This window comes from Erythrolamprus reginae, chromosome 6, assembly GCF_031021105.1.
Source record: "Erythrolamprus reginae isolate rEryReg1 chromosome 6, rEryReg1.hap1, whole genome shotgun sequence".
Taxonomy (NCBI): domain Eukaryota; kingdom Metazoa; phylum Chordata; class Lepidosauria; order Squamata; family Dipsadidae; genus Erythrolamprus; species Erythrolamprus reginae.
In genome coordinates, this window is record NC_091955.1 from 35,934,617 (window position 1) to 35,962,038 (window position 27,422).

The following is a 27,422-nucleotide window of genomic DNA, read 5'->3' on the forward strand; positions in this document are numbered from 1 at the left end:
ACCTGCCTGCGGAGGTTGTGAACTCCCCAACTCTGGACACTTTCAACAGGAGATTGGACTGCCACTTGGCTGGGGTGTTTTAAGATGCCTGCTCAGGCAGGGGGTTGGACTTGATGACCTGCATGGATGGATAAATAAATAAATAAATAAATAAATAAAGGTAGGCCAAAAAAAGAGAGGGGGGAAGGAAACGGGAGAAAGAAAAAGGGAGGGAGAGAGAAAGGGAGGAAGGCTGGCTGTGGGTGGGTTGGCTTTGTGGGAAGTGGCCAGAGGTGGCGGCATTGTGGGCCCCGAGGAAGGCGCAGCAGGTTGAGGGGAAGGCTGCGGTAGTGGTTGTGTCAACATGGCACTGGCGGCGGCAAAGGGGGAAAAAGGGGGGGCAGGTGCCCCTGCTCTGTCCTCGCTGCAAGGCCTTCAACAAAAAATATAGAGAAAGAAAAGGGGAAGGCTGAGTGATGGAGAGAGGAAAGGGACAGTCGAGACTGGTGCCGACACAGGGAGGTGATTATTATTATTATTATTATTATTATTATTATTATTATTATTATTATTATTATTAATTGGATTTGTATGTCGCCCCTCTACGCAGACTCGGGGCGGCTAACAACAATGATAAAAAACAACATGTAACAATCCAATTTAATAAAACAACTAAAAACCCTTATTATAAAAACCAAACATACACACAAACATATCATACATAACTTGTAATGGCCATGGGGAAGGAATATCCTAACTCTCCCATGCCTGGCAACAAAGGTGGGTCTTGAGTAATTTGCGAAAGACAAGGAGGGTGGGGGCCATTCTAATCTCTGGGGGGAGTTGATTCCAGAGGGCCAGGGCCACCACAGAGAAGGCTCTTCCCCTGGGGCCCGCCAAACGACATTGTTTGGTCGATGGGACCCAGAGAAGGCCAACTCTGTGGGACCTTATCGGCCGCTGGGATTCATGCGGTAGAAGGCGGTTCCGGATGTATTCTGGCCCAATGCCATGTAGGGCTTTATATTTATTTATTTTATTTTATTTATTTATTTATTATTTGGATTTGTATGCCGCCCCTCTCCGAAGACTCGGGGCGGCTCACAACAAGTGAAAAAACAATCCAATACATAATCCAATTAATTAAAATATTTCAAAAATTTTACAAAAAACCCCTATACTAACATACACACACACAAGCATACCATGTATAAATTCAACGTGCCCAAGGGGAGATGTTTAGTTTCCCCATGCCTGACGGCAAAGGTGGGTTTTGAGGAGTTTACGGAAGGCAGGAAGAGTAGGGGCAGTTCTGATCTCCGGGGGGAGTTGGTTCCAGAGAGTCGGTGCCGCCACAGAGAAGGCTCTCCCCCTGGGGCCCGCCAACCGACATTGTTTAGTTGACGGGACCCGGAGGAGGCCCACTCTGTGGAACCTAATCGGTCGCTGGGATTCGTGCGGCAGAAGGCGGTCTCGGAGATATTCTGGTCCGATGCCATGAAGAGCTTTAAAGGTCATAACCAACACTTTGAATTGTGACCGGAAACTGATCGGCAGCCAATGCAGACTGCGGAGTGATGGTGAAACATGAGCATACCTGGGTAAGCCCATGACTGCTCTCGCAGCTGCATTCTGCACGATCTGAAGTTTCCGAACACTTTTCAAAGGTAGCCCAATGTAGAGAGCATTACAGTAGTCGAACCTCGAGGTGATGAGGGCATGAGTGACTGTGAGCAGCGAGCCCCGGTCCAGATAGGGCCGCAACTGGTGCACCAGGCGAACCTGGGCAAACGCCCCCCTTGCCACAGCTGAAAGATGGTTCTCTAATGTGAGCTGTGGATCGAGGAGGACGCCCAAGTTGCGGACCCTCTCTGAAGGGGTCAATAATTCCCCCCCCAGGGTAATGGACGGACAGATGGGATTGTCCTTGGGAGGCAAAACCCACAGCCACTCCGTCTTATCCGGGTTGAGCTTGAGTCTGTTGACACCCATCCAAGCCCCAACAGCCTCCAGGCACCGGCACATCACTTCCGCCGCTTCGTTGACTGGGCATGGGGTGGAGATGTAAAGCTGGGTATCATCGGCATATTGATGATACCTCACCCCATGTCCTTGGATGATCTCACCCAGCGGTTTCATGTAGATGTTAAATAGCAAGGGGGAGAGGACCGACCCCTGAGGCACCCCACAAGGGAGAGACCTCGGAGTCGACCTCTGACCCCCCACTAACACCGACTGCGACCGGCCAGAGAGATAGGAGGAGAACCACTGAAGCACAGTGCCTCCCACCCCCAACCCCTCCAACCAGTGCAGAAGGATACCATGATGGTATCGAAAGCCGCTGAGAGATCGAGGAGCACCAGGACAGAGGATAAACCCCTGTCCGGGCCCGCCAGAGATCATCCATCAACGCGACCAAAGCGGTTTCCGTGCTGTAACCGGGCCTGAAGCCCGACTGCTGGGGACCTAGATAATCGGCTTCTTCCAAGGACCGCAGGAGCTGGAGTGCCACCACCTTCTCGACAACCTTCCCCATAAAGGGAAGGTTGGAGACTGGACGATAGTTGTTGAGTACGGCTGGGTCCAGGGAAGGCTTCTTGAGGAGGGGGCGCACAAGCGCTTCTTTATAGAGTGTTGGAAAAACTCCCCTCCCCAAGGAAGCGTTGGTAATCTCCTGGGCCCAGCTCCGTGTCACCTCCCTGCCGGCCGAGACCAACCAGGAGGGACACGGATCCAGTAAACAGGTGGCGGAACTCACAGCTCCAATGGCCTTGTCCACTTCATCAGGTGTCACCAGATCAAACTCTTCCCAGACAGGTGGACAAGTACGTGCCCCAGTCACCTCGACTGACTCATTGTCAGTCGACTCTGTTTTACAATTGGAGTCGAGGTCGGCCCGGATCTGAGCGACTTTATCAGCGAAAAACGTGTTAAACTCCTCGGCACTACTCTGTAAGGGCTCCCCAACTCCCCCCTGGTTAAGAAGGGAGCGGGTCACCCTAAACAGAGCGGCCGGGCGGGATTCCGCTGATGCAACCAAGGCGGCATGGTACGCACATCTTGCCGCCTTGAGCGCCACTTTGTAAGTCTTAATAAAAGCTCTTACAAGTGTTCGGTCAAATTCAGACCTACTCTTCCTCCATCGCTTCTCTAGACGTCTCTTTTGGCGTTTCAACTCCCGGAGCTCCTCGTTGAACCATGGGGCTCTACGGGATCTAGCGCCACGGAGAGGTCGCAAAGGCGCAATCCGGTCGAGAGCCTCCGCAGCAGCCGTATTCCAGGCCTCCGCAAGAGACTCCGCCGAACTGTGGACGAGTGCCTCTGGAATAACCCCAAGCACCGTCTGAAAGCCCTCTGGGTCCATCAAGCATCTGGGGCGGAACATCTTCATTGGTTCCGCCTCCCTGCGGGGAAGGATTGGAGCCAGGAAGTCAAGCCGTAGTAGAAAATGGTCTGACCATGACAAAGGCACTGCTTCTAAGCCCCTTAGTCTCAAACCATTACTCAATTGCTCGGAAAGGAATACCATGTTAGGTGCGTGCCCCCCCTCATGAGTTGGACCCCGTACTACTTGAGTCAGGTCCATGGCTGTCATGGTGGCCATGAACTCCTGTGCCAACCCAGAGGTTTCGCCGAGTGACGGCAGGTTGAAGTCCCCCAAGACAATAAGTCTGGGGAACTCCACCGCCAACCCGGCTACCTCCTCGAGTAGCACAGGCAGAGCTTTTGACACGCAGCTGGGAGGCAGGTACCTGAACCCCTAAGTCCAACTTCATCAAGAGTGACTCGCAACCCGCAATTTCCGGAGCAATGAGTCCACGTAGGCAAAGGCTCTCCCTGGCTATAATAGCCACTCCTCCCCCCCTTCCCTGGGGTCGAGGTTGATGCCATATCTGAAACCCAGCTGGGCAAATTTCAGAGAGAGGAACACCTCCCTCTGGGCCCAGCCAGGTTTCAGTAATACATGCCAGGTCGGCCTCCTCATCCAGGATCAGATCCCGGATGAGGAGAGCTTTGTTTACCACCGACCTGGCATTAAGCAGCAGCAATCTGAGCCCAGGGCCAGAGTTACACTCATCACCAGTACCCAAGATTGGGCTCACAGAGCCAGAACAAGGGATCGTTATTAAGCAATGGTCCCTCGTTCCCCTGGAACGGATAACTCTGTGGCCCCCGCCATATCTGCCTCTCCCCAGCAACACAGGAATATTCCGACCCTCTGCCACCCCAGAGATCGGTGCCCCATATCCTCCCGCCTCTTGAGCGTCAGGTGGGCCAAATCTACCATTCATACTCTTACCATTCATCTCATCCACACCGTAGCCCCTCCCACCCCAGTCATCCCAATCATACCAGCCATTCAACTCATGCACACAGGTAATTCTGTCCCAGTCATCCATTTAAATTTAGAACCCCCAATACTAAAAATAACACTTTAAAACACTAATAAATATGTAAAAAATGCAATTAGTTAAACATTAAAACAGATAGAAATGTAAAAATATAAAAATAGCTAAGAATAAAATGTATTAAGATGTATTTATAGGTCATAACCAACACTTTGAATTGTGACCGGAAACCGATCGGCAGCCAGTGCAGGCCGCGGAGTGTTGCAGAAATGTGGGCGAATCTAGGAAGCCCCATGATGGCTCTTGTGGCCGCATTCTGCACGATCTGAAGTTTCCGAACACTTTTCAAAGGTAGCCCCATGTAGAGAGTGTTGCAGTAATCGAACCTTGAGGTGATGAGGGCATGAGTGACTCTGAGCAATGACTCCCTGTCCAAATAGGGCCGCAACTGGTGCACCAGGCAAACCTGGGCAAACGCCCTCCTCGCCACAGCCGAAAGATGATGTTCCAATGTCAGCTGTGGATCAAGGAGGACGCCCAAGTTGTGGACCCTCTCTGAGGGGGTCAATAGTACTCCCCCCAGGGTAATGGACGGACAGATGGAATTGTCCTTCTTGGGAGGCAAGACCCACAGCCACTCCGTCTTGTCTGGGTTGAGTTTGAGTTTGTTGACACCCATCCAGATCCCAATAGCCTCCAGGCACCGGCACATCACTTCCACTGCTTCGTTGACTGGACATTGGGTGGCGGTGTATAGCTGGGTATCATCGGCATATTGATGATACCTCACCCCATGCCCTTGGATGATCTCACCCAGCGGTTTCATTTAGATATTAAATAGCAGGGGGAGAGGACCGACCCCTGAGGCACCCCACAAGGGAGAGACCTATAGGTCGACCTCTGACCCCCCCACTAAAACCGACTGCGACCGACCGGAGAGGTAGGAAGAGAACCACTGAAGAACAGTGCCTCCCACTCCCAACCTCTCCAGCTGGCGCAGAAGGATACCATGGTTGATGGTATCGAAAGCCGCTGAGAGGTCGAGAAGCACCAGGACAGAGGACAAGTCCCTGTCCCGGGCCCGCCAGAGATCATCCATCAATGCGACCAAAGCAGTTTCCATGCTGTAGCCCGGCCTGAACGCAGACTGCTGAGGACCTAGATAATCGGCTTCTTCCAAGGACCGCTGGAGTTGGAGCGCCAATGCACGGCATTGGGGCCGCTTCTAAGCTGGTCCCTCCAGTTAAATAAAACAAAACAAGCCGGTGGCAACTCACAGGAGAAGAGAAAAAAAGGAGAAGTTTTCTCTCGTTGAGTGCCCACTTGGAGCAGTTGAGCAATGATCTGAATTTAAGGGGCTTAGACATCCTGCCTTTGTCATGGTCACAACATTTTCTGCAATGGCTTGATTTTAGGGCTTCAATCTTCCCCCACAGGGAGGCAGAACTGATGAGGTAGTTCCACCACAGATGCCTAATGGAGCCAGAGGACTTTCAGAGGATGCTTGGGAAAATACTAGATTTGCTTATACACAATTCAGTGGAGTCCCTGGTAACAGCCTGGAATATGGCTGCTGTGGGGGCTCTTGACTGGATTGCGCCTTTTTGACCTCTCTGTGGCAGTAGACCCAAGAGATCTCCTTGGTATAGAAAGGAACTCAAGTACATGAAATGCCAGAAGAGATGTCTTGAGGGGCATTGAAGGGACAGTAAAGCTACAGGGCCGGATGCTATTCTGGTGGAATGGTATAAAATAGAAAGCGATGTACAGTGATCCCCCGGTTATTGCGTCCCCAACCATTGCGAACAGGGTAATTTGCGAATTTTGAACCCGGAAGTCAAAATACCATCTACGCATGCGTGCCCTTTTTTCTATGGGCACGCATGCGTAGATGGCGCTCGGCAGATCAGCTGCTGGGCAGCTTCCCTGGGTCTTCCCCCTCTTGCTGGCATCAGCGAGGAGTTTCCCCACCGCCCACGCAAACTCCTCGCTGCCGCTCGCCCGCCCTTCGCCCGCCCACGCCGTTCGCTCCCCCTCTTGCTGGCGGGAGGGCGAGAAGCCCTCCCCAGCACCCGCTGGCCCGCCCTTCGCCGCTCGCCCGCCCTTTGCCCTGGCCGCTTCTTCCCAGCGGAGAAATTCCAGCCCCCACCTGGTCCTGCCCGATCCTCCTCCCTGAGGCAGCTCGCCCTCCCATGGCCGCTTCCTCCACCCTCCATCGCAAGCCCTCGCCACCGCAGCCAACGCGCGCTGCGATCTTCAAGCCCGGCTCCTTTCGGCCCAGCATCCCGGGCCAAGCAGCTGCCTTCCGTGACTGAGCCTGGCTCGCCCGGAAGATCGTAGCGCGCGTTGGCTGCAGCGGCGAGGGAAGCCAAGCCGGCAGCAATGTCGCCGCCGCTGCAGCCAACGTGCGCTACGATCTTCCGGGCGAGCCAGGCTCAGTGACGGAAGGCAGCCGCTTGGCCCGGGATGCTGGGCCGAGAGGAGCCGGGCTTGATCCGCTGAGCCTGGCTGGCCCGGAAGATCGTAGCGTGCGTTGGCTGCAGCGGCGGCGACATTGCTGCCGGCTTGGCTTCCCTCGCCGCTGCAGCCAACGCGCGCTACGATCTTCCGGGCCAGCCAGGCTCAGCGGATCAAGCCCGGCTCCTCTCGGCCCAGCATCCCGGGCCAAGCGGCTGCCTTCCGTCACTGAGCCTGGCTCGCCCGGAAGATCGTAGCGCACGTTGGCTGCGCTGGCGAGGGAAGCCAAGCAGGCGCGCCGTTCTCCGCTGACTCCTAAAGCGGGGAAGTTCGCCAGGAGTCAGCGGAGAACGGCGCAACTGTTTTAAAACGATCGGAGCTTTCCAATGAGTCCCGAAGACAAACGGCAAACTTCCGCGTTTGTCTTCGGGACTCATTGGAAAGCCGTGCGGGTGTTTTAAAACATCCCCGCCGACATGGGGGGCTTGCTAGCACCCCCCCAAACCCGGGTTGGGGGTTCGGGGGGGTGCTAGCGAGCCCCCCATGTCGGCGGCCGCGCCACCCCCCAATCTTCGGCTCCTCGCTAGCGCTGCAGAAGTTAAAAACACCATCTGCACATGCGCAGATGGTGTTTTTACTTCCGCAGCGCTACTTCGCGAAAACCCGCTCGTTGCGGGGGGTCCTGGAACGGAACCCTCACAACGAGCGGGGGATCACTGTAATAATAAATAATATGTTGGAAATTTTTAATGAGATTGTTATGGATGGTAAAATACCAAAATCATGGTCTGATTCGTTAATAACGTTAATTCATAAGGATGGGACAGATAAAGATAAAATTCAAAATTATAGACCTATATCATTATTAAATGTAGACTATAAAATATTTACTTCAATTTATGCAGAAAGATTAAAAAAGATTTTGGAAGAGATAATACATCAGGACCAAAATGGATTCTTACTGGGCAGGAAAATTAAAAATAATCTTAGAATGGTTATCAATTCATTGGAATATTATGAGCAACACCCGGAGAAACAAATGTCCCTGATGTTTTTAGATGCTAAAAAAGCGTTTCATAACGTGGACTGGATATTTATTAAAATGCAACTGAACCAAATGAGATTTGGTACTAAATTTGTGAACTTGATTGACGCCATATATTCTAAACAGACAACAAAATCATACTAAATAATGAACAATTGGAAAAATTAGAAATTTTTAAAGGAGTTAGACAAGGATGTCTGATCTCACCTTTATTGTTTATTTTATCCCTCGAAGTATTACTAATTAAGATTAGGGCAAATAATAAAATACAAGGAATAACCATTGGGAAAGAATCATATAAAACACAAGCATACGCCGATGATATGACTTTTATAATTGAAAATCCATTGACGACATTACCAATTTGGATAGCTACAATAGAAGAATATGGTAAGATAGCTGGTTTAAAAATTAACAAAAGTAAGACACAACTTATAGTTAAAAATATGACAAAAATGCAGGAAAGAAGATTAGAAATTATTTCAGATATGAAGATAGTTAAAAAAGTAAAGTATTTAGGAATATGGATCACAGCGAAAACCATATCATTAAAAAATGATAATTATATCAAAGCAATTGAAGAAATTAAAAAAGATTTAGAAATATGGAATAATCTGAAAATATCTTTCCTGGGAAGAATAGCAACTATTAAGATGAATGTTCTACCAAAGATATTGTTTCTGTTTCAAGTAATACCTATAAATCCAGGGGGGAAATTTTTTAAAGACTTAACAACAATTGTTAAAAAATTCTTGTGGCAGGGCAAGAAGGCGAGAATAAAGTTAAGTATCTTAGAAGATATTAAAGAAAGGGGTGGATTTGCTCTACCTAATTGGAAATTTTTACTATAAAACAGCTGCACTATCTTGGATTAAGGAGTGGATAACTTTAGAAAATAGAAGAATATTAACTCTGGAAGGGCACGATCTGATGCTTGGATGGCACACTTTCCTCTGGTATGACAAAGAAAAAACACATTCATATTTTAAAAGACATACAATAAGAAAGTATTTATTAGAAGTATGGAAAGATATTAAGAAAGATCACTTCTTAAATGTACCAGACTGGATATCCCCACTAGAGGCGATATCCCATCCTAATCTCATATCGGATAGGAAAATACCAAAGTATAAACAATTACTTGATGAACAAATGAATTTAAAAACAAGAGATAAACTTCAAGAGGAAGGATTTAAAATAGATTGGTGGCAATATATACAGATACAGTCGAGGTTTCAAAAAGATAGCAAAGTATATATATTTAACAAGAGTAAAAACTTTTTGAGTAGTTTATTGATTACAAATTCAAAGAAATTAATTGGGAAAGCATATAAATATATGATAGAACATAAAAATATAGATTTAACTCTCACAGACAACATGATTACTTGGTGTAAAAATTTCGGTAAAGAGTTTGATCTAGAGACTTGCGAGAAAGTTTGGATAACAAATTGGAAGATGACAAACTCAGTTTCTTTAAAAGAAAACCAAATTAAAATGTTTTATCAATGGCATCTCCCACCGAATAGAATTGCTAAGATGTATCCAAATACCTCCCCAAATTGTTGGAAATGCAAAAGTTAAATAGGTTCTTATTATCATCAATGGTGGACATGTAATAAAGTCCGGACATATTGGAGAATGATAGAAAAAATGATAAAAGAGATTACATTATATGAAATAGAAAAATCCTCTGAATTTTATCTCCTAGGCATAGCTAAACAGAAATATAAAAAAGATATTTTTTTTCTGGATGTACATATTTTAACAGCCGCTAGGATAGTTTATGCACAAAATTGGAAAGGGGAAGATATCCCCAAAAAAGAGGAGGTAGTTTTAAAAATTCTGGATTGTGCAGAGATGGATATGATGACGAGAAGGCTGAATGATCAAGAAGAATCTGACTTTTATATTATTTGGGATAAAGTTTATACATGGATAGATAAGAATAAAGTTGAAAATAAGGTAACGAGAACAGTATGAATATAATTAAATGTTGATATTTTTTGCTGTTTTTAGTGTTGTTGGCTTTTCTATTTTATCAATTTAACTTTATGTCTATTAGAATACGTAAACAATAGTTCTTCTTTTCAATTAGAATGTTAGTTTGATTTAAAGATTTAAGATTTTATCCTTTTTTCTGTATTAAAAATTGACTTCAAGAAAAGAGGGGTAATTGTAACCCCTAATATGTGTTTAAATGTTTGTAAGTTTGTATGTCTTTTTAAATTGAAAATTAATAAAGTTTATAAAAAACGAAGGGACAGTAAATCTGGATCCGACTGAACACTATTAAGTTCTTACATTAAGACTTATTTAGTGGCGCTCAAGGCAGCAAGATGCACGTATCATTCCATCTTGATTGCATCAGTAGAATCTCACCCAGTCGCCCTGTTTATGGTGACTCGCTCCCTCCTTAATATAAGGAGGGGTGATGAACACTTGCACTGTAGTGCTGAGGATTTTAATGAGTTTTTCACAGATACAATCACTCAGATCTAGACAGAATGCAGTGTCAACTGACAAGTCAGTCAAGATGACAGGGACTCATTTTAGTCCTGTTGTTAGGGAGGAGTTTGACCTAGTGACATCTGATCAAGTGGACAAGGCCATGGGCGCTGTGAGCTCCACCACCATTTATTGGACCAATGCCTCTCCTGGCTGGTTTGAGCCAGCAGGGATGTGACATGAGGCTGAATCCAGGTGATTGTCAATGCTTCTCTGAGCGTAGGGTTCTTTCCAGCTCCCTTAAAGGAGGCAGTTGTGTGCCCCCTCCTCAAGAAGCCTATTTTAAATAACTATCATCCTGTCTCCAACCTTCCCTTTCTAGCAAAAGCAAAAGTTGATGAGAATGTGGTGTCACTCCAACTCCTATGGTCCTTGGATGAAGCCGGTTATCTTGACCCTCAGCAGTCTGGTTTCAGGCCCAGCTACAGCATGGAAACTGCTTTGGTTGCACTGACAGATGATCTCTGGCAGGCCCAGGATATGGATATTCCTCTATCCTGGTGCTTTTTAACTTCTCAGCGGCTTTCAATACCATCAACCATGGTATCCTTCTACACTGGCTGGAGGCGTTGAGAGTCCAAGGCACTGTTTTGCAGTGGTTTGTCTCCTACCTCTCTGATCGGACGCAGTCGGTGTTGGCAGGAGGCCAGAGGTTGACTCCTAGGTCCTTCCACTGTGGGATTCCTCAGGGGTTGGTCCTCTCTCCCCTGCTATTTAATATCTATGTGAAACTGCTGGGTAAGATCTTCCGACAACAGGGGGTGAGTTACCATCAGTATGCAGATGACACCCAACTGTACTTCTCCACCCAGTGTCAACTCAGTGAAGCAGTGGAAGTGATATGCCAATGTCTGGAGGCTGTTAGGGTTTGCATGGGTGTTAATAGGCTCAAGCTCAATACTATCAAGATGGAGTGGCTGTGAGTTTTGCCTCCCAAGGACAATCCCATCTGTCTGTTCACTACTCGGGGGGGGGGAGCTTTTGCTCCCCTCAGAGAGGGTCTGCAACTTGGGCATTCTCCTTGACTCATAGCTGAGCTTAGAACACTATCTTTTGGCTGTGGTGAGGGAGACATTTGCATAGGTTTGCCTGGTGCACCAGTTGCAGCCCTATTTGGTCAGGGAGTCTCTTCTCACAGTCATTCGTGCCCTCAAGGTTCAATTACTGCAATGCTCTCTACATGGGGCTTTTGGAGACATGGGGACATTTGAAGAATGTCCCACCACTGCAGGTAGTACAAAATGCAGCCATGTGAGTTGTCATGAGGCTTCCAAGATATGCCCATGTCTCGTCAATACTCCACAAGCTGCATTGACTGCATTGGCTGCTGATTAGTCTCCAAATGCAATTCAAAGTGTTGGTTATGATTTATAAAGCCCTACATGGCTTAGGACCAGTTTACTTATAAGACTGCCTTCTGCCTCAAGTATCTCAACGTCTGGTTAGGTCCCACAGAGTTGGCCTTCTCCAGGTCCCATCTAACAGGCAATGCTGCCTGATGGGGCCTAGGGGATGAGCCTTCTCCGTGGCGATCCCGGCCCTCTGGAATCAACTCCCTCCTGGGATTCATACCACCCCCCATGCTGCTGGCCTTCCAAGAGGCCTTAAAAACTCATCTTTACCAGCAGACATCGGGCCGTTGAGGGTTATGCCTACCTCCGGCCAATGTATATGGGATGAATGTGGATGACTGGTTTTAAGTATTGGGTTTTAGTATTGTTTTATATTAGATTTTTTATACATTGTATTTTTGTATCTATTTTGCTGTGAGCCGCCCTGTGTCTATGGAGAAGGGCGGCATAGAGATCTAATAAATAAATAAATAATAAATAAATACTTCTTTTGATCAATCCAAAACTCTCTCTAGTACTATTTTTATATAGCCATTGAGTTGAAATCATTTTTTGAGATCTATAGGAGATCACAATTGAATGATATTTCTTGTTTTTCTCTTGTTTTTGTGTACACAAAAAGTACACAAAATGTCCTTCCTTCTCATTTGTTTATTTATCTAAATCCACACAGTTGATGGAAGCTTCTTTATATGATAAAATTATGGATCAGCAACGTTTGGAGCCTGAGTTTTTCAGAGTTGGATTTTATGGGAAGAAGTTTCCATTTTTCTTACGGGTGAGTATGGATTTTTTAAATATAAAAGTTAATATGCATGACAATGTTAGGCCAATACTATTTTACAGATTAAGACTACAGTATGTATAGCACTTTAATAAAATTATGTCTCGTTTAAACATACTTTGAAATTTTCATCTGTCTTCTAGTATTCTATTACTTATAGTATTCTGCTTTATGTTGCTCTTTATCAATATTAATTCTGTTTCATGCAGTCTTTTAATGAATAATAAAAAGATGTCTAGGAACTATTTTCCTTTTTAAAAAAAATATTTTTATTGATTATCATAAAAAACAAACAGGACGGACAGACATTTAACATATACTGGGGCTACAATTGCCCCGCTCATTGTAGAAGTCTTTCTAATACAGAAAAGGAATACGCTAAAGTTTGTAAAATCAATACAGTAGTTAGAATGAAAAGAAGAAATTTTTGTTTTTATATAATTCAACCATGAATAATAATAATCATAAAAGGATAAGCAATTTTTATACATTTTACTTTATTTTGAAATCATTTAATATTTGTTTGTTTGTTTGTTTGTTTTTCCATTTAGCCATAGATAAATCTTTTCCCAAATATTATAAAAGTCAGATTCTTCTTGATTATTTAACCGCCTCGTCATCATATCCATTTCAGCACAATCTATAATTTTCCTTATAACTTCATCCTCCTTGGGGAGGTCTTCACCCTTCCAGTTTTGTATCCTAGCCGCTGTCAAGATGTGGGTTATTAAATAAAAAATGTCTTATTTATATTTTGGGTTTGTTATACCTAATAAAAAAAATTCTGGAGTTTTCTTTATCTCCTGTAGGGTGATTTCTTTTATCCACCTTTCTATTTTATTCCAATATAATTTAGCTTTGTGGCACGTCCACCACTGGTGATAGTAGGAACCTATTTCTCTTTTACATTTCCAACAGTTTGGAGACATATTAGAGAACATCTTGGCAATTCTATTGGGTGGTAAGTGCCACCTATAAAACATCTTGATCTGATTTTTTTTTTAGGGAAACTGATTTAGTTATTTTCCAGTTATATGTCTGTTCTGTCGAGCTCTCTGGTAGAATCCTCCCAAAAATGCACAGATACAATTTCAGACACACACACATTTGAAAATTCAAAACAATGTTCTTTATACCGAAAATGCAAATAAACAGAGCACTCTTTTTGTACAGCAAAGAGCACTTGTTTCCAAACAAATTGGTAATTTGTACAAGTCCCTTATCAGTTCTGTGATACTTAACTTGCAGCTGTGAGGCAATTCACAGTCCTTCTTCTTTCACAAAGTGAAACACACTTTGCTCTGGGTTAGTTTCAAAGCAGGGAAAAATCAGCACACAAAGATCAAGGTCAGCAAAGCAGTCATGAAACACAACGATCAGATAATCCTCCACAATGGCCAAACCCACAGGCTGCTATTTATAGCAGCCTCACTAATTACCACAGCCCCACCCAACCACAGGTGGCCTCATTTTCTTTGATAATAATCTGTCAGTTGTTGTTCCCTATGCATCGCTCTCCGCATGCATGGCTGTATCATTAACTCTTGTTCTGAATCCAAGGAGGAGCTAGATAATTGATCTCCTTCTGAGCTGTCTGCCACACTCTCCTCCTCCCTGTCACTCATGTCTTCTTGGTCAGAGGAGCCTTCACCATCAGATTCCACCGGGGGCGAAACAGGCCTGCAGCATGTGGATGTCTCCCCCACATCCACCATCCTTGGGGCAGGAGCTGGGCCAGAGCTAACCACAACATATGTCCAGACTTTTTCCCCAGGTTTCTAAGTCAATTTCTTTTCCTACATTTTTACACCAACTTATCATATTATCTTTCAAAGTCTGGTCTATATTTTTGTATGCTATCATATATTTATATGCTTTCCCTATTAGTTTTCTCTTATTTGTAATTAACAAATTACCTAAGTAATTTTTACTCTTCCTAAATGTATATATTTTAGTATCTCTTTGATGCCTAGATTGTATCTGTGCATATTGCCACGAATCAATTGATAGTCCCTCTTCTTGTAATTTTTGTCTTGATTTTAATTCCATTTGATCATCTATTAATTCTTTGTATTTTGGTATCTTCCGTTCTTGCATTAGGTTAGGGTGGCAAATTGCTTCTATTGGAGAGATTCAATCTGGAATAGATAAGAAGTGATCTTTCTTTATGTCTTTCCAAACCTCTAATAGAGATTTTCTCATTGTATGTTTTTTAAAATAGGAATGCGTTTTATCTTTATCATACCAAATGAAGGCATGCCAGCCAAATGAAGGCATGCCAGCCAAGCATAAGATCATAGCCTTCCAAGTTTAATATTCTTCTATTTTCTAAAGTTATCCAATCTTTAATCCAGGATAGGGCTGCAGCCTGATAATATAGCTTCCAATTAGGTAATGCAAAACCTCCTCTTTCTTTTATATCTTCTAAAGCACTTAATTTTATTCTCACCTTTTTCCCTTGCCATAAGAATTTCCTAACTATCTTTGTCAGCTCTTTAAAAAACTTCCCTTCTGGGTTTATGGGTATCACCTGGAATAAAAACAATACCTTAGGCAGTATGTTCATCTTAATAGTTGAGATTCTCCCCATGAAGGTTAGTTGTAAATTATTCCATATTTCTAAATCTTTTTTTATTTCGCCAATAAGTTTCATATGGTTATCATTTTTAAAGAGATAATTTTGGCTGTAATCCAAATTCCTAGATATTTCACTTTCTTAACTATCTTCATATCTGTGACATATTCTAATTGTCTTATTTGTGTTTCTGTCATATTTTAAACTAATAATTGTGTCTTGTTTCTGTTTATTTTTAAGCCTGCTACTTCGCCGTAATCTTCTATCATTTCTATTAAATTAGGAATTGATGTTATAGGATTTTCGACTATAAAAGCCACATCATCGGCAAAAGCTTGTACTTTATAGGTTTCTTTTCCTATAGTTAATCCTTTAATTTTATCATTTGTCCTTATCCTTATCAGCAAAGCTTCCAAAGTTAATATAAACAGTAAGGGTGAGAGAGGACAACCCTGTCTTACACCTTTAAAAATCTCAAACTTTTCAGGTTGTTCATTATTCCATATAATTTTTGCTGTTTGGTTTGAATATATTGCGTCTATTACATTTACAAATTTTGTTCCAAATCTCCTTTTATTTAATTGCATTTTAATAAATGTCCAGTCTACATTGTCAAAGCCTTTTTTTGCATCTAAAAATATTAATGACATCTGTCTTCGTGGATGTTGTTTATAAAATTCTAAAGTATTAATAATCGTTCTTAAATTATTTTTTATTTGTCTGTCTGGTAAAAAACAATTCTGATCTTCATATATCATTTATCTAAAATCTTTTAAAATCTTGATGCATAAATAGAGGTGAAAATTTTATAATCCACATTTAATGAAGATATAGGTCTATAATTTTGTATCTTGTCTTTATCTGAACCTGTTTTATGTATTAATGTTATTAATGCCTCCGACCAGGATTTGGGAATTTTACCCTCCATTATAATCCAATTAAAAATTTCTAACATATTCATCATTATTACATTACTTTCTATTTTATACCATTCTGCCGGTATGGCATCCAGATCGGTGGCTTTGTAATTTTTTTGTTTTTTAAAAATTGTCTGTAATTCAATCATAGTGAATGGGCTATTTAACCTTTTCTGTTGTTTTTCTGATAACCGAGGTAAGTCTGAGGAGTTCAAATATTCGGAAATCTCTTCTTTTATTACTTCTTTTTTATATAACTCCTTGTAAAATTCCTGCATTATTTTTGATTTTTCCCCAGTTTTAAATTTTATCATACCTTTATCGTCTACTAGTTTCTTTATTATTTTTGATTGTCTGTGTTTTCTTATTTTGAAGGCTAGCCATTGTCCTGGCTTATTAGCGTGTTCAAAGTATTCCTGTTTGGCTCTTTTAATTTTTTCAGTTATTTGATCTTGTTCTGTAAGCTTTATTTTATGCTTAACTAATTGAATTTTTCTTTTTATCTTTTGATCTTCTGAGTTATGTTATGATACTACTTCTAATTCCTTTAATTCCTTTTCTAATTGTTCATATTGTATGTTTTTTTCTTTATTTTTCTTTGCAGTATAGGAAATTGTTAGACCTCTAATATATGCCTTTGCGGTATCCCATAAATTTTGTAGGGATGTTTCTGAATTTTTATTAATTTTGAAAAAAAAATTATAATTATTTTTCTATCCATTCCCTATATTGTGGGTCTCTTATAATATTTCTATTCATCTGCCAATTAATTTGTTTCTAATGTCTTTTCCAGTATATCACTAAGGGATTATGATCTGCCCATGTGTTTGTATCTATCTCTATTTCTTTAATTTGTTCTGTGGTTGTTTTCGAGGCCTAGGCCATATCTATTCTTGTCCAAATTTTGTGGGGGTTCGAATAAAAAGTATACTGTCTAGTTAAAGGATGTCGTTCCCTCCAAATATCATTTAATAATAATTCTGACCTCATTTTCTGAAAAGTAATTGGCAGGATTGTTTTCTTTTTTTTGTCTTTCTTTTTACCTGAGTGGTCCACTAATCTGTTTGAAATTGCGTTGAAATTGCCAATTATAATCATGTTCTCAGTAGCTAGTTCGTTTATCTTTTGATGTAGTTGTTTGTAAAATTCCATTTGCTTGCCATTGGGTGCATAAATAGAGACAATGAGGAGAGGTTTTGGATCTATATTCAGTTGTACAATTAAAATTCTACTATCCTGGTCAGTATATAATTGTTTGGAGTTTATTGAATTGTCTATATACATTGCAATCCCCGAAGACATGGCCATAGCAGCACGCCCACACCAGCGGAAGAGAAGACGAGCAGAAGAAGAAGTCATTTTTCGATACAGCAGAGCAGAAAAGGGAAAAAAAGAAGGAAAGAAGAAAGTAAGTTACAAAATTAATTCTCTAGATTCCACAACTTTTAAAAGTATTTAACTTAATTCTAAATTAGAAGGCAAACAAGAAAAGTAAAGAAAAACCCATATCCTTGGGCAAAAGGGAACTAGCAGCCGGAACTATTTTTGTTAAATAAAAAATGCTAAAAACGCTAAATTTGCAAGAACAGAATTAAAAACTACAAATATCACCTTTTATAGTTGATTTCCATCCCTGAAGAGAATTCTAGGAGATGAGAGTAGAATGAAGAATGACATATTAATATTAAAAATCTAAGATCTTAAAGAACGAGAAAAGAGAACTTAGAGAGGCTGCAGTTCCTGGAACTTTTTTTTCTTACTACTTGCATAAGGATTGCTGTTTGAAAACGAACAGAAAATAAAATATACATACAAGTTTGAAAGGAAAGAATAAACATCGTGGAACAGAGGATGCATAACTGAAAATAAAAGACTGAGCTGAAATGGATTAAATTTGTCTTCGTAGAAAATTGAAGTTTATATTCGCTCAAAACAAATAAGAGTGATTTTTGAAAGAAATTTGACTATTTGCTCTATTTGGACTGTCTGGAGGAAACCTGCATTATAAATAAATGCTCAAATCACAACGAATAAAATAAAATAAAACCTTGATGTGGATTATAAATGGACTATAAACGCTATTTGGATTACAACTTGACACAAGTGGACTGTAACAATAATTTGAATTATAATTAACTTGATTTGGACTGAAACCTCGAACCTGGACTATATTTTAATATAACTTTGATTCTATTGGATTATAAGTGACTTATAACTTTAATTCGATTCATTGATATACAACTGGACGAGAACTGGACTATACTTTAAATTTGGATTACAACTGGATAAATTTTGGATTATAACTAAAGGTCAACCTTATTCTGGAAGGAGACTCTTAAAACCTTGGACCTTATATTAATAATCATGAACTTTTAAAATTGACCCCTGAAGAAAAGAAGAAACTTATATTAAGTATATCTAAATTTTATTGGTTTATTAAATGTCCTTTTATAAATTATATTATATATTTTATCTTTCAGTTATAGTTATATCTTCAACGTTGACTTCCTTAATGCATTGGCTGGTCATTCTTCTCTAGAATACTGTATTTAAAACCAGTAGCAAACTGCTATATTTCCTCCGGCCACACGATGTTGCTAGATGATCAATTCTCCAAGTCTTCTCTATGTGGATCTTCTCTGAATAGCTTTAAATGGATCTTTTACTGTAACTTCCTGTTTCGTACTTCCTGTCTTACGATGTTCTTTGTTTATAGAGGAAAGGAAAGATAAGGATTCCAAAACAAAAGTTAAAAATTTCAAATGCCAAAAGGCGAATTTCAAAGAGAACCAATTAGGTAGTTGAAAATAATCCAAATGATGGGAAATTTCGCTATTTTAAAAGCTTTTGCTGAAATGCCACGTTGCACAGTTAGCTGCTTTCTTCAATCTCAGGCCATTTTAACCCCGTCCAGCAACCAAGCGAGAAACAAAGGTCTAAAATCCAATTCAGGCACTCTCCACTTACCATCATAGACAGAAAATCTCTGCTTCCCCTCTGCAAGTAAGTCTTTCAATTCTCTTTCCACATGGAATCATTCGGCTATCCTCCCAGCTTGCGTAGTCTCTGCAGCTGTGTAGGAACAGGCATTGCAGCCTGTCCAGCTTCACCACAGCCAGTGTGAGACAAGCCAGTTCATCCAACAGGGCATGCCGGCCCCTGCCAGGCCTCTGGCAGCATTCCAAGCATCACTCTCCCTGCAGGAGCGATCCGGTCTGGTCCAAAAGGACCAGAACCCCCAGACAATGAGACTTGGGGACATTTCCCAGGAGAGAGGGAAATATCCCGGTGCTGCAGTCATGAGACCCCACTCCCTTTCTGATAGAGATGGTTTAAGGCAGCGGTCCCCAAACTACGGCCCGCGGGACAGATGCGGCCATTTATCCGGCCTGCGTGTGACTTCCAGCACTGTTAACAGTCCGTTGCTGGGGGGGGACCATGGTGGTTGGGAGGTTGCTGTCAGGGCAGCAGGGGACCGCTGACATCAAGCCCTGCGCCTGCCAGCAAAGCTGCCCGCCGAGGGAAGCAGTGCGCTTTTCAAATGAGCGCTTTTCAAATGTGTTGCTTTCCTGAGCAGCCAGCTTTGTTCGGTGCCACTGGGCTTAACATCAGCAGGCCCCTGCTGCCACAACAGCAACCCCCTGACCACTGTGCTCGCCTTGTGCCACGGGGCGGGGCGGGCTGCCACTTGTAAGCCCAGGGAGGGCGACACGTGGCATTGGGGCCATTTCTAGGCTGGTCCCTCCAGTTAAATAAAACCAAACAAACCAGTGGGGGGAGGGGACGGATGCTGGGAAGCCTTTCCTCCCCTCCCCCTTCATGCCTTTTCGGCTGGGGAGCGAGAGAAGCTGAGACGGGCAAAAGGTGGACATGCACGCTCAGTTCCCTTTGGAAGCTAATGAGCTGCCAGGGCAGCGCCGCCTGCGGGGGGAGCCCCCTGGTGGTCAGCCACGGCCACAGCAGCCCCCCTTGCGAGCCAGAGGCAAGAGAGACGTGCCTTTGCCCCTTCCTGCTGAAAGGGAATGGAGGGAAAGTGAACGGCTCTGCTGTGTTGAGGGAGGGAGGGAGGAAGAGAGAGAGAAAGAGAGGGGGGAAGAAAGAGGGAGAGAGAAAGAAAGGGAGGGAGGGAAGGAAGGAAGGAAGGAAGGAAGGAAGGGAAAGAGAGAGAAAGAAGTGACTCTTGATTTAAGCATATGGTAAAAAGCACCCAAGTAATAACAGAAAAGAAAACCCAGCCCTCACCTGTTTTTGTAAATGGTTCAAGAGTACACACACACACACACACACACACACGGGGGAAGGAGACAGGGATGGAAAAAGAGAGAAGTGAGAGAGGGAAGGAATGAGAGAAAAAGGGAGGAAGAGGGAGAAATGAGAAACAAATGAGAGAGAAAAGGGGGAGAGACAGAAATGAGAACAGTGGTAGAAATTTGAGGAGGGATGATTGATATTTTTATTATTATTATTATTATTATTATTATTATTATTATTATTATTATTTGTATGCCACCCCTCTCTGCAGACTCGGGGTGGCTAAATATGGATTGTCTATGGAATATTGGTAAAAGATATATTTAAGTGTTGTTTAATATTAGGATGTATTAATTCATAAAATTGGAATAGAATTTTAGAACTATAGAATTACATAGGTAAAATTTATTTATTTATTATTTAGATTTGTATGCCGTCCCTCTCCGAAGACTCAGGGCGGCTCACAACAAGATAGAACAAATCATAAATAATCCAAATAACTTTAAAATATTTAAAGATTTAAAAGAACCCCATATACTAACAGACACACACACAAGCATACCATGTATAAATTGAACATGCCCGGGGGAGGTGTTTCAATTCCCCCATGCCTGACGGCAAAGGTGGGTTTTAAGGAGTTTACGGAAGGCAGGAAGAGTAGGGGCAGTTCTAATCTCTGGGGGGAGTTGGTTCCAGAGAGCTGGTGCCGCCACAGAGAAGGCTCTTCCCCTGGGGCCCGCCAACCGACATTGTTTAGTTGACGGGACCCGGAGAAGGCCCACTCTGTGGGACCTAATCGGTCGCTGGGATTCGTGCGGCAGGAGGCGGTCTCGGAGATATTCTGGTCCAATGCCATGAAGGGCTTTAAAGGTCATAACCAACACTTTGAATTGTGACCAGAAATTGATCGGCAGCCAGTGCAGACTGCGGAGTGATGGTGAAACATGGGCATACCTATGTAAGCCCATGACTGCTCTCGCAGCTGCATTCTGCACGATCTGAAATTAATGGAAGATACATATGATAAATAAGGGGTTTATGATATGTACTGTATGATTTTATGAGTTTGCATTATGCATTTAAAATATACTTCGAAATGTAGAAGATTGATGAAAGTTAATAATAGTAAATGCTAAGTGCCTGAAAATTAATTGAGCTTGGAAATATTGAATGAAATTATAGAAAAGTATAATTTATGGAAATATATTAATTGATGCATTACTTTTCTATTGGTATTTTACTTTTTCATAGGTTTTTTTTATAGTCTGGCCCTCCAACAGTCTGAGGGACAGTGAACTGGCCCCCTGTGTAAAAAGTTTGGGGACCCCTGGTTTAAGATCATGTAATGCCTTTTTCAACATTGTCTTCTGTGAAGTCTATTTGTGTTAAGTCATTGTGAATGTTTGAGATGAAATTAGGGAATTTTGGGGGTGAGCTGTTGATGTGTACAAAGACTGAGCCAAAGAATGTGTTGAAGAGCTTAGCTTTGGTTGATTCATCATGGCATTCTTTGTTGTTGGGTCTTTTTAATGGTGGGATGGGTCTTGAGTCCTTGAGTTGTGCCACGCCTTCACCCCAACGGGACAGCCACGCCCAGCGTGTGGGAGGGCTCACCTCCATGACCCGGAACCGGAAGTGACGTACATGAGCCCCAACCACTCCTTCTTCTCACCGCTCCGTCTGGGGAGGAAGCATGAGTTGTATGACGAAGGAGCCCATCACCTTTAAAAGATGCCCAAGGGAGAACACCAGTTACTACTGACACCCTTTCCACCCAGTTTCTGCCACAGCTGGGGGTCAGACACCCAGCTCCTGCAGGCCCCTCTGCAGGTCTGCCAGGAAGATGTCGTTGCCAACATCTGTCAAGTGTACCCCATCTGGACGGTAAAGATCCGGAATATGAATGCGGATGTCTGGATGCCTAATTATAAATTCCCCTTCGGCCAAAATTACTTTTCCAATTTCCTTGTTAACCCGTAGCCTCTGTTTATCAATTGCCCTTGGATGCTGTGCATATCTCCAAGCCTTGCGAGGCAGGATCCAAGACCACACCAGCCGCATGCTGGGCCCCCTCCTCCTGACCCTAAGGTCCACACCGACTTGGACCACAAGCGCCAAGCCCTTCAACAGACCGACGACCTTGCCACCCAAGTGCAACACCAACACACTGGGTCCAGTCCTTCTGTGGTTCCAGCTTCTCAGCAGTGGGAGGAGTCCGTCCCAGCGCAACCCTCTGCATCCCAGCCACTCCACCTTGTCGCATGGCGACTCAAAGCCAACTGTGTTCCCCAATGGGAAGTTGCAGCTCTTCTGCCAGCACAGAAAATTATGCTGTTCCCACACTTCAGTATTGTGGGCAAACTCACGGGCATCTCCTTCACACATCGCATAACACATGGTGGAGCCGGGCCAGGACCTAGACCATGAGAAAAACAGAGCAAGGTTAGTTACTGGGCAAGGACGGTGTTTCCACTGCTGTCCTTATGTATCCTTTAAAAGCCGAAGATTTCCACCTGCCTATGTCTTGGATTCGGCTCGCCGGGAGCCCCAACCTGGCCGCTGTTGATGTGGCCCCGATTCGGAAGGAGTGTGTTCCAAATAGCAGGGGGCCCAAACCAATTCCCAATAGGGCCTTCTTGGTGATGGTCCAGAACTGATATTTCGTTAAAGGTGCCATATTCTGGTGACAAAACAGGTAGCCCTCCTTGTCTCCTCTCGCCTCTAAAAAGCATATTAAAGTTGAGACAGGACATATTTCTTTAACCCCAGCTACTGAAAGGTGGACCACTTTGCCTTTACCCAGTTGGTCCGTTTTGGAGAATCTCAAGTGTAGTGACACCATATTGTTGGAAATAGACAGGTCCTTAGCCTGAAAAGCTCTTAAGGATGAATCATTGCAGGAAGAGGCAAGGACCTCGCTGACTCTAAAACCCCCAAAAAACAATATGGAAGCCATCGCTTTAAATAGAATTTTTTTGTAACCTGAGGATCATAACAACCCCCACTGTTCAGAAATCACTATTAACTGGGAAACCGAAAGCTAATTCCTCTGGTCGACCTTTCTTGGCATCTGCTCCCTGGACCATCCCTCCAGCATCTTCCTAACTCTGAACTCCCTGGACGTATCTTGGAAACCACCAGCTTTCGCTAGAAATGCCAAACCAGCCAATTTACCATGTATTGTTCTAGGAGCCCACCCTGCTGGTGCTTCTCAACGCGTATGGCCTGTGTTATGCCTGAAAGCCCAGAACTCCTCACCTGGTTTGAAGTATGCTTGTCTGGTGCCAGGGGCCACCAACATGCTTACCGCTCTGTTGACCTCAAGTTCCCAAGCTGCCACAGGTGAGGTGGGACCTTGTGTGAGGACTGCTGAGCATCCGGTGCCATCTCCTGAAACCTGGCCAGCTGTCCCCGTGATAGGGCATCAGCTAGGCCGTTCTCCACGCCCGGGATGTGATGGGCCGGGAATAAAACATTGATTTCACGGCACCTGCTAACAAAGTGGTGAACTAGGCACATCATGCATTTGCTCTTAGAAGACAACGAGTTAATGACGTGCACCACGGCTAGGTTGTCACACCAGAACAAAACTGTTTTATTCCTGAACTTTTCCCCCCAAATCTCGACAGCCACAATAATGGGGAAAAACTCCAAATCCAAAACTGTCAAATCCCTGCAAATGCCCTTCTCCTGCCATTCCTGAGGCCAGGGAGCCTGGCACCATCGATTTGTCAGGACCACCCCGAAACCGACACCCCCAGCAGCATCCAAATGCACTTGTAATTCGGCTTCCAGCCGTCGTTCCTCCCTCCAAAACGAAACCCTGTTGTGTTGCTCAAGGAATTTCTGCCACACTCGCAGATCTCTCTTGGCTCCCAGGCTGATCCTGGTCCTATGATGGGGCTTCTTATGCCCCTTGGCCGCTGAAAAAATTCTCCTGGTGAAGGCCCTACCTGGTGCTACCACCCTACACACGAAATTTAACAAACCAGAGATTTCCTGTAATTGTTTCAATGTCACCTTTCTAGCTGCCAATACTCCAGATATCCTATCCCTGAGCTTAGTCGATTTATCCTGGGGAAGCCTGCAAGTTTGGGCCACTGAGTCTATCTCAATACCAAGGAATGTAATAACAGGAGAGGGCCCCTCCGTCTTTTCGTCTGCAAGGGGGATGTCCAGGTCAGCACAAAGAGACCTAAAAGCATCCATTAACCACTTACATTGGGTGCTATCGCCCGGGCTGGCCACCATAAAGTCATCTAGATAGTGAATGATGGAATCAGAGCCAGTCCACTGCTTGTGCGCCCATTCCAGAAATGAACTAAAACGCTCAAAGAGGGAACATGAGATAGAACAACCCATGGGAAGGACCCTATCGATATAGTATCCCCCTTCAAATTGAAACCCCAGAAGATCAAAATCGTTGGGGTGAATGGGCAAGAGGCCGAAAAGCAGATTTGATGTCACATTTGCCCATCAGAGCACCTATCCCGCAATGCCGAACCATCTTTATGGCCTCATCAAATGAGGTGTATCTTACCGAAGACATTGCTTCTGGAATGAAATCATTTACTGACTCACTGGGTGGGAATGACAGATGATGAATCAGTCTGAACTCACCTTTGGTTTTCTTGGGCACTACCCCTAGTGGGGACATTCTGAGATTCTTCAATGGGGGAGACAGGAATGGACCAATTTCCCGACCCTCTTTTACTTCCTTGTGTATTTTATTGCGGACTACGTGTCCCAAACCCTTTACAGACCTTAAATTATCTGCCACAAATTCTTTTCTGGGGCCCTGGTATGGAATCCTGAAGCCCTCTTTAAAACCCAATATTAATTCGCTTGCATGATCCCTAAAACCGTACCCCTGTAGCCAGAGAGCAAGGCGTGACAATCTAATTGGGCTGGGTCCCTTTTCCTTGATTTTGCGGGTTAACTCTGGGTCCAGCTGACCTGTCCTGCTTAAATTTCCCTGACTTATTTCTGGAACATGCATACGTTGCATGCCATCCTACGCAGTTGGCGCACGCGTGGCGGTATTTGCACAGATTCCAGTTGCAAACACCCTTGGCGCTGAATTTGTAGCAAAGCAGGGGTGTCCGAATCCCCTGCCCTGCCCAGTGGCGAGGTGTTGCCGATATGTTATTCTTTGCCAGCATAAGATGCCCGCTTTCTGTGCGCTCACCCTTGCGGGGGGGCATGAATGTGTTACATGGGTCCATAAATCATTGACCATCCCATGATAATCTTTTGTCCACTGCGGCATGCATGCAAAACATTTCGTCATATTGAAGCCAGGCCGGGCCATCATATTCATAATGGGTTTTCACAATCGTGTCCATATATTTAAGCATGGCTTTGGCCTGGCTAGGTTCCTTCTCCAATTTGACGTAAAAGTAGGTCATGAACCCATATAGCCAGGAGCTAATGCTTCTGTCCACCTTTGTCTTTTTTTGCTTTTCTGTGCCCCTTTCCTCCTCCTTTTCTTTTTTGGGGACCTCCCTGTTCAACGTATTCCCCCCTCCAAATTCTCTCCTTAACCGTGGGGTGAAGATGAAACCCGAGCATCATGGGAGAGTAATTCCAAGCCAAGGGTGATGCTTCTGCCTCCCCCCTGATGGGGTGTTTGTTTGTGCTGCCACTCTGGGCTGCCGTGACCGGGGTTGGGGCCGGCTTACTGGTGCCCTGGGTGCCCCCCAGACTTATTTCCCCAGTAGGACTGTCCGCCAGCTGTGACTCTGTGCCCTGGTTACTAGACCAAACCCTATTGCAAAGAGAGTCAGTGCTTGTGTTTGGTGTGGTACCATTGGACTCACCCATGGGTTGTGCAGCTCCACCTTATTGTTCCTGCTGGTTCCCTGGGCGCCTGCCTGTCGCACTAGCAGGCTCAGATGTCCCGCTGGCAACCACAGATGTGCCAGCTATATTCTGGGATGCTGGCCCAGCACTTCATCCCGATGTTTGGTTGCCCCCAGCTCTCATCCAATTTTTCATCACCTCCATGTGGTCTAGTAACTTGGAAAGTAAATTATTAGTGAGACCATCTCCTGTGTTCCTCCCAATATTATTACCGGGAGCCTTTCTGGCTTCATTGGCTTCCTTAGCTTTTTGCGTTGGTACTGCTCTACGTTTTGGGCGGGATATGGCCTGTGGCTCCACATTCTTTTTCTTATCCTTTCGTGGGGCCATAATTGCGAATGCTACCAAACACTTACTTAAATTGAAAATATATCCTATATAATTCAGTACAGTATAACCATGACTGTAAAACCAATGGCTCTCAATAAATAAACAATCAACTTAGCTTAAGTAACAATGCCTCAATACTAAAATGAAGAGAACCTTTGGCAAATAACTTTTTTTAAATAACATAACCACCAGGGAATTGCCCGTTAGGCACACAAAACGATGAAGTCTAAGATAAGTGAGAAATAATGAGAAGCAACATTAAGATGTAAGCAACAAACTGATGAATTACTGGAAAATAACAAGGCCGGAAATAAAAGCCTTGTAATGTGCCAGTAGCCTGGCCTAAATGGCACTAGCTTAGAAATGATTTAGCTTGGTTAAAATTAACCCCACAGAAGTGACTATCGCCTCCAATCACGCAGGCAAAGTAATAATTGTTTATATATAGAGATATATTTTAAAATTCTATTATTTTATAATTTATAAGACTACGCAAATTCCAAAAGGCAACTTCAACTTGGTTTCCACAAAAAACTCTTCCAAAATGAAACGTAATTAACTATAAACAGGCTAATACTGCCAAAAATCAAAAATTAAAATTCTTAGGGGAAGGAGGGGTATTGTACCAAGGCACAATAGAGACAAATTCCCCCCACTAGCTCAGCAAATTTCCCTACCACACAAAAAACACAAGGCTACAAACTAACCTGTACCTGAATTAATTAATTTACAGTAACATAACTTAGATAAACCTCTAAATTAAAACAAGCAAAGAAAACAACCAAGAAAACAACCAAGAGCCCAACACCCCCCCCAGCTACTTGCGGCCCCATGCAATGGCGGCGAGATGTCCTCCGATGATCCCGACTTCCTCCTTCTGTTTCCCAAGGCAATTCCAAAGGTCCAAGGACAATCCGAGGAGGAGGACCGATCAGGAGGCGAGCTGGGAGAAAAAAGGGGGGAGGACGGGAAGTGCAAGCCCTGAAATAGGCCTGCACGCCCCTCCCCTCTCC

At 43.9% G+C, this 27,422-nt stretch overlaps 1 protein-coding gene across 1 annotated transcript in view; it reads left to right on the top strand.

Moving 5' to 3' along the window:
• DOCK4 (dedicator of cytokinesis 4) overlaps positions 1-27,422 on the top strand; it is an 826,344-nt gene that overhangs the window by 580,338 nt on the left and 218,584 nt on the right. The window contains exon 39 of the mRNA XM_070755516.1: positions 12,364-12,468. Coding sequence (XP_070611617.1) covers positions 12,364-12,468 — 105 coding nt within the window. The remainder of the gene's footprint in view (positions 1-12,363; positions 12,469-27,422) is intronic.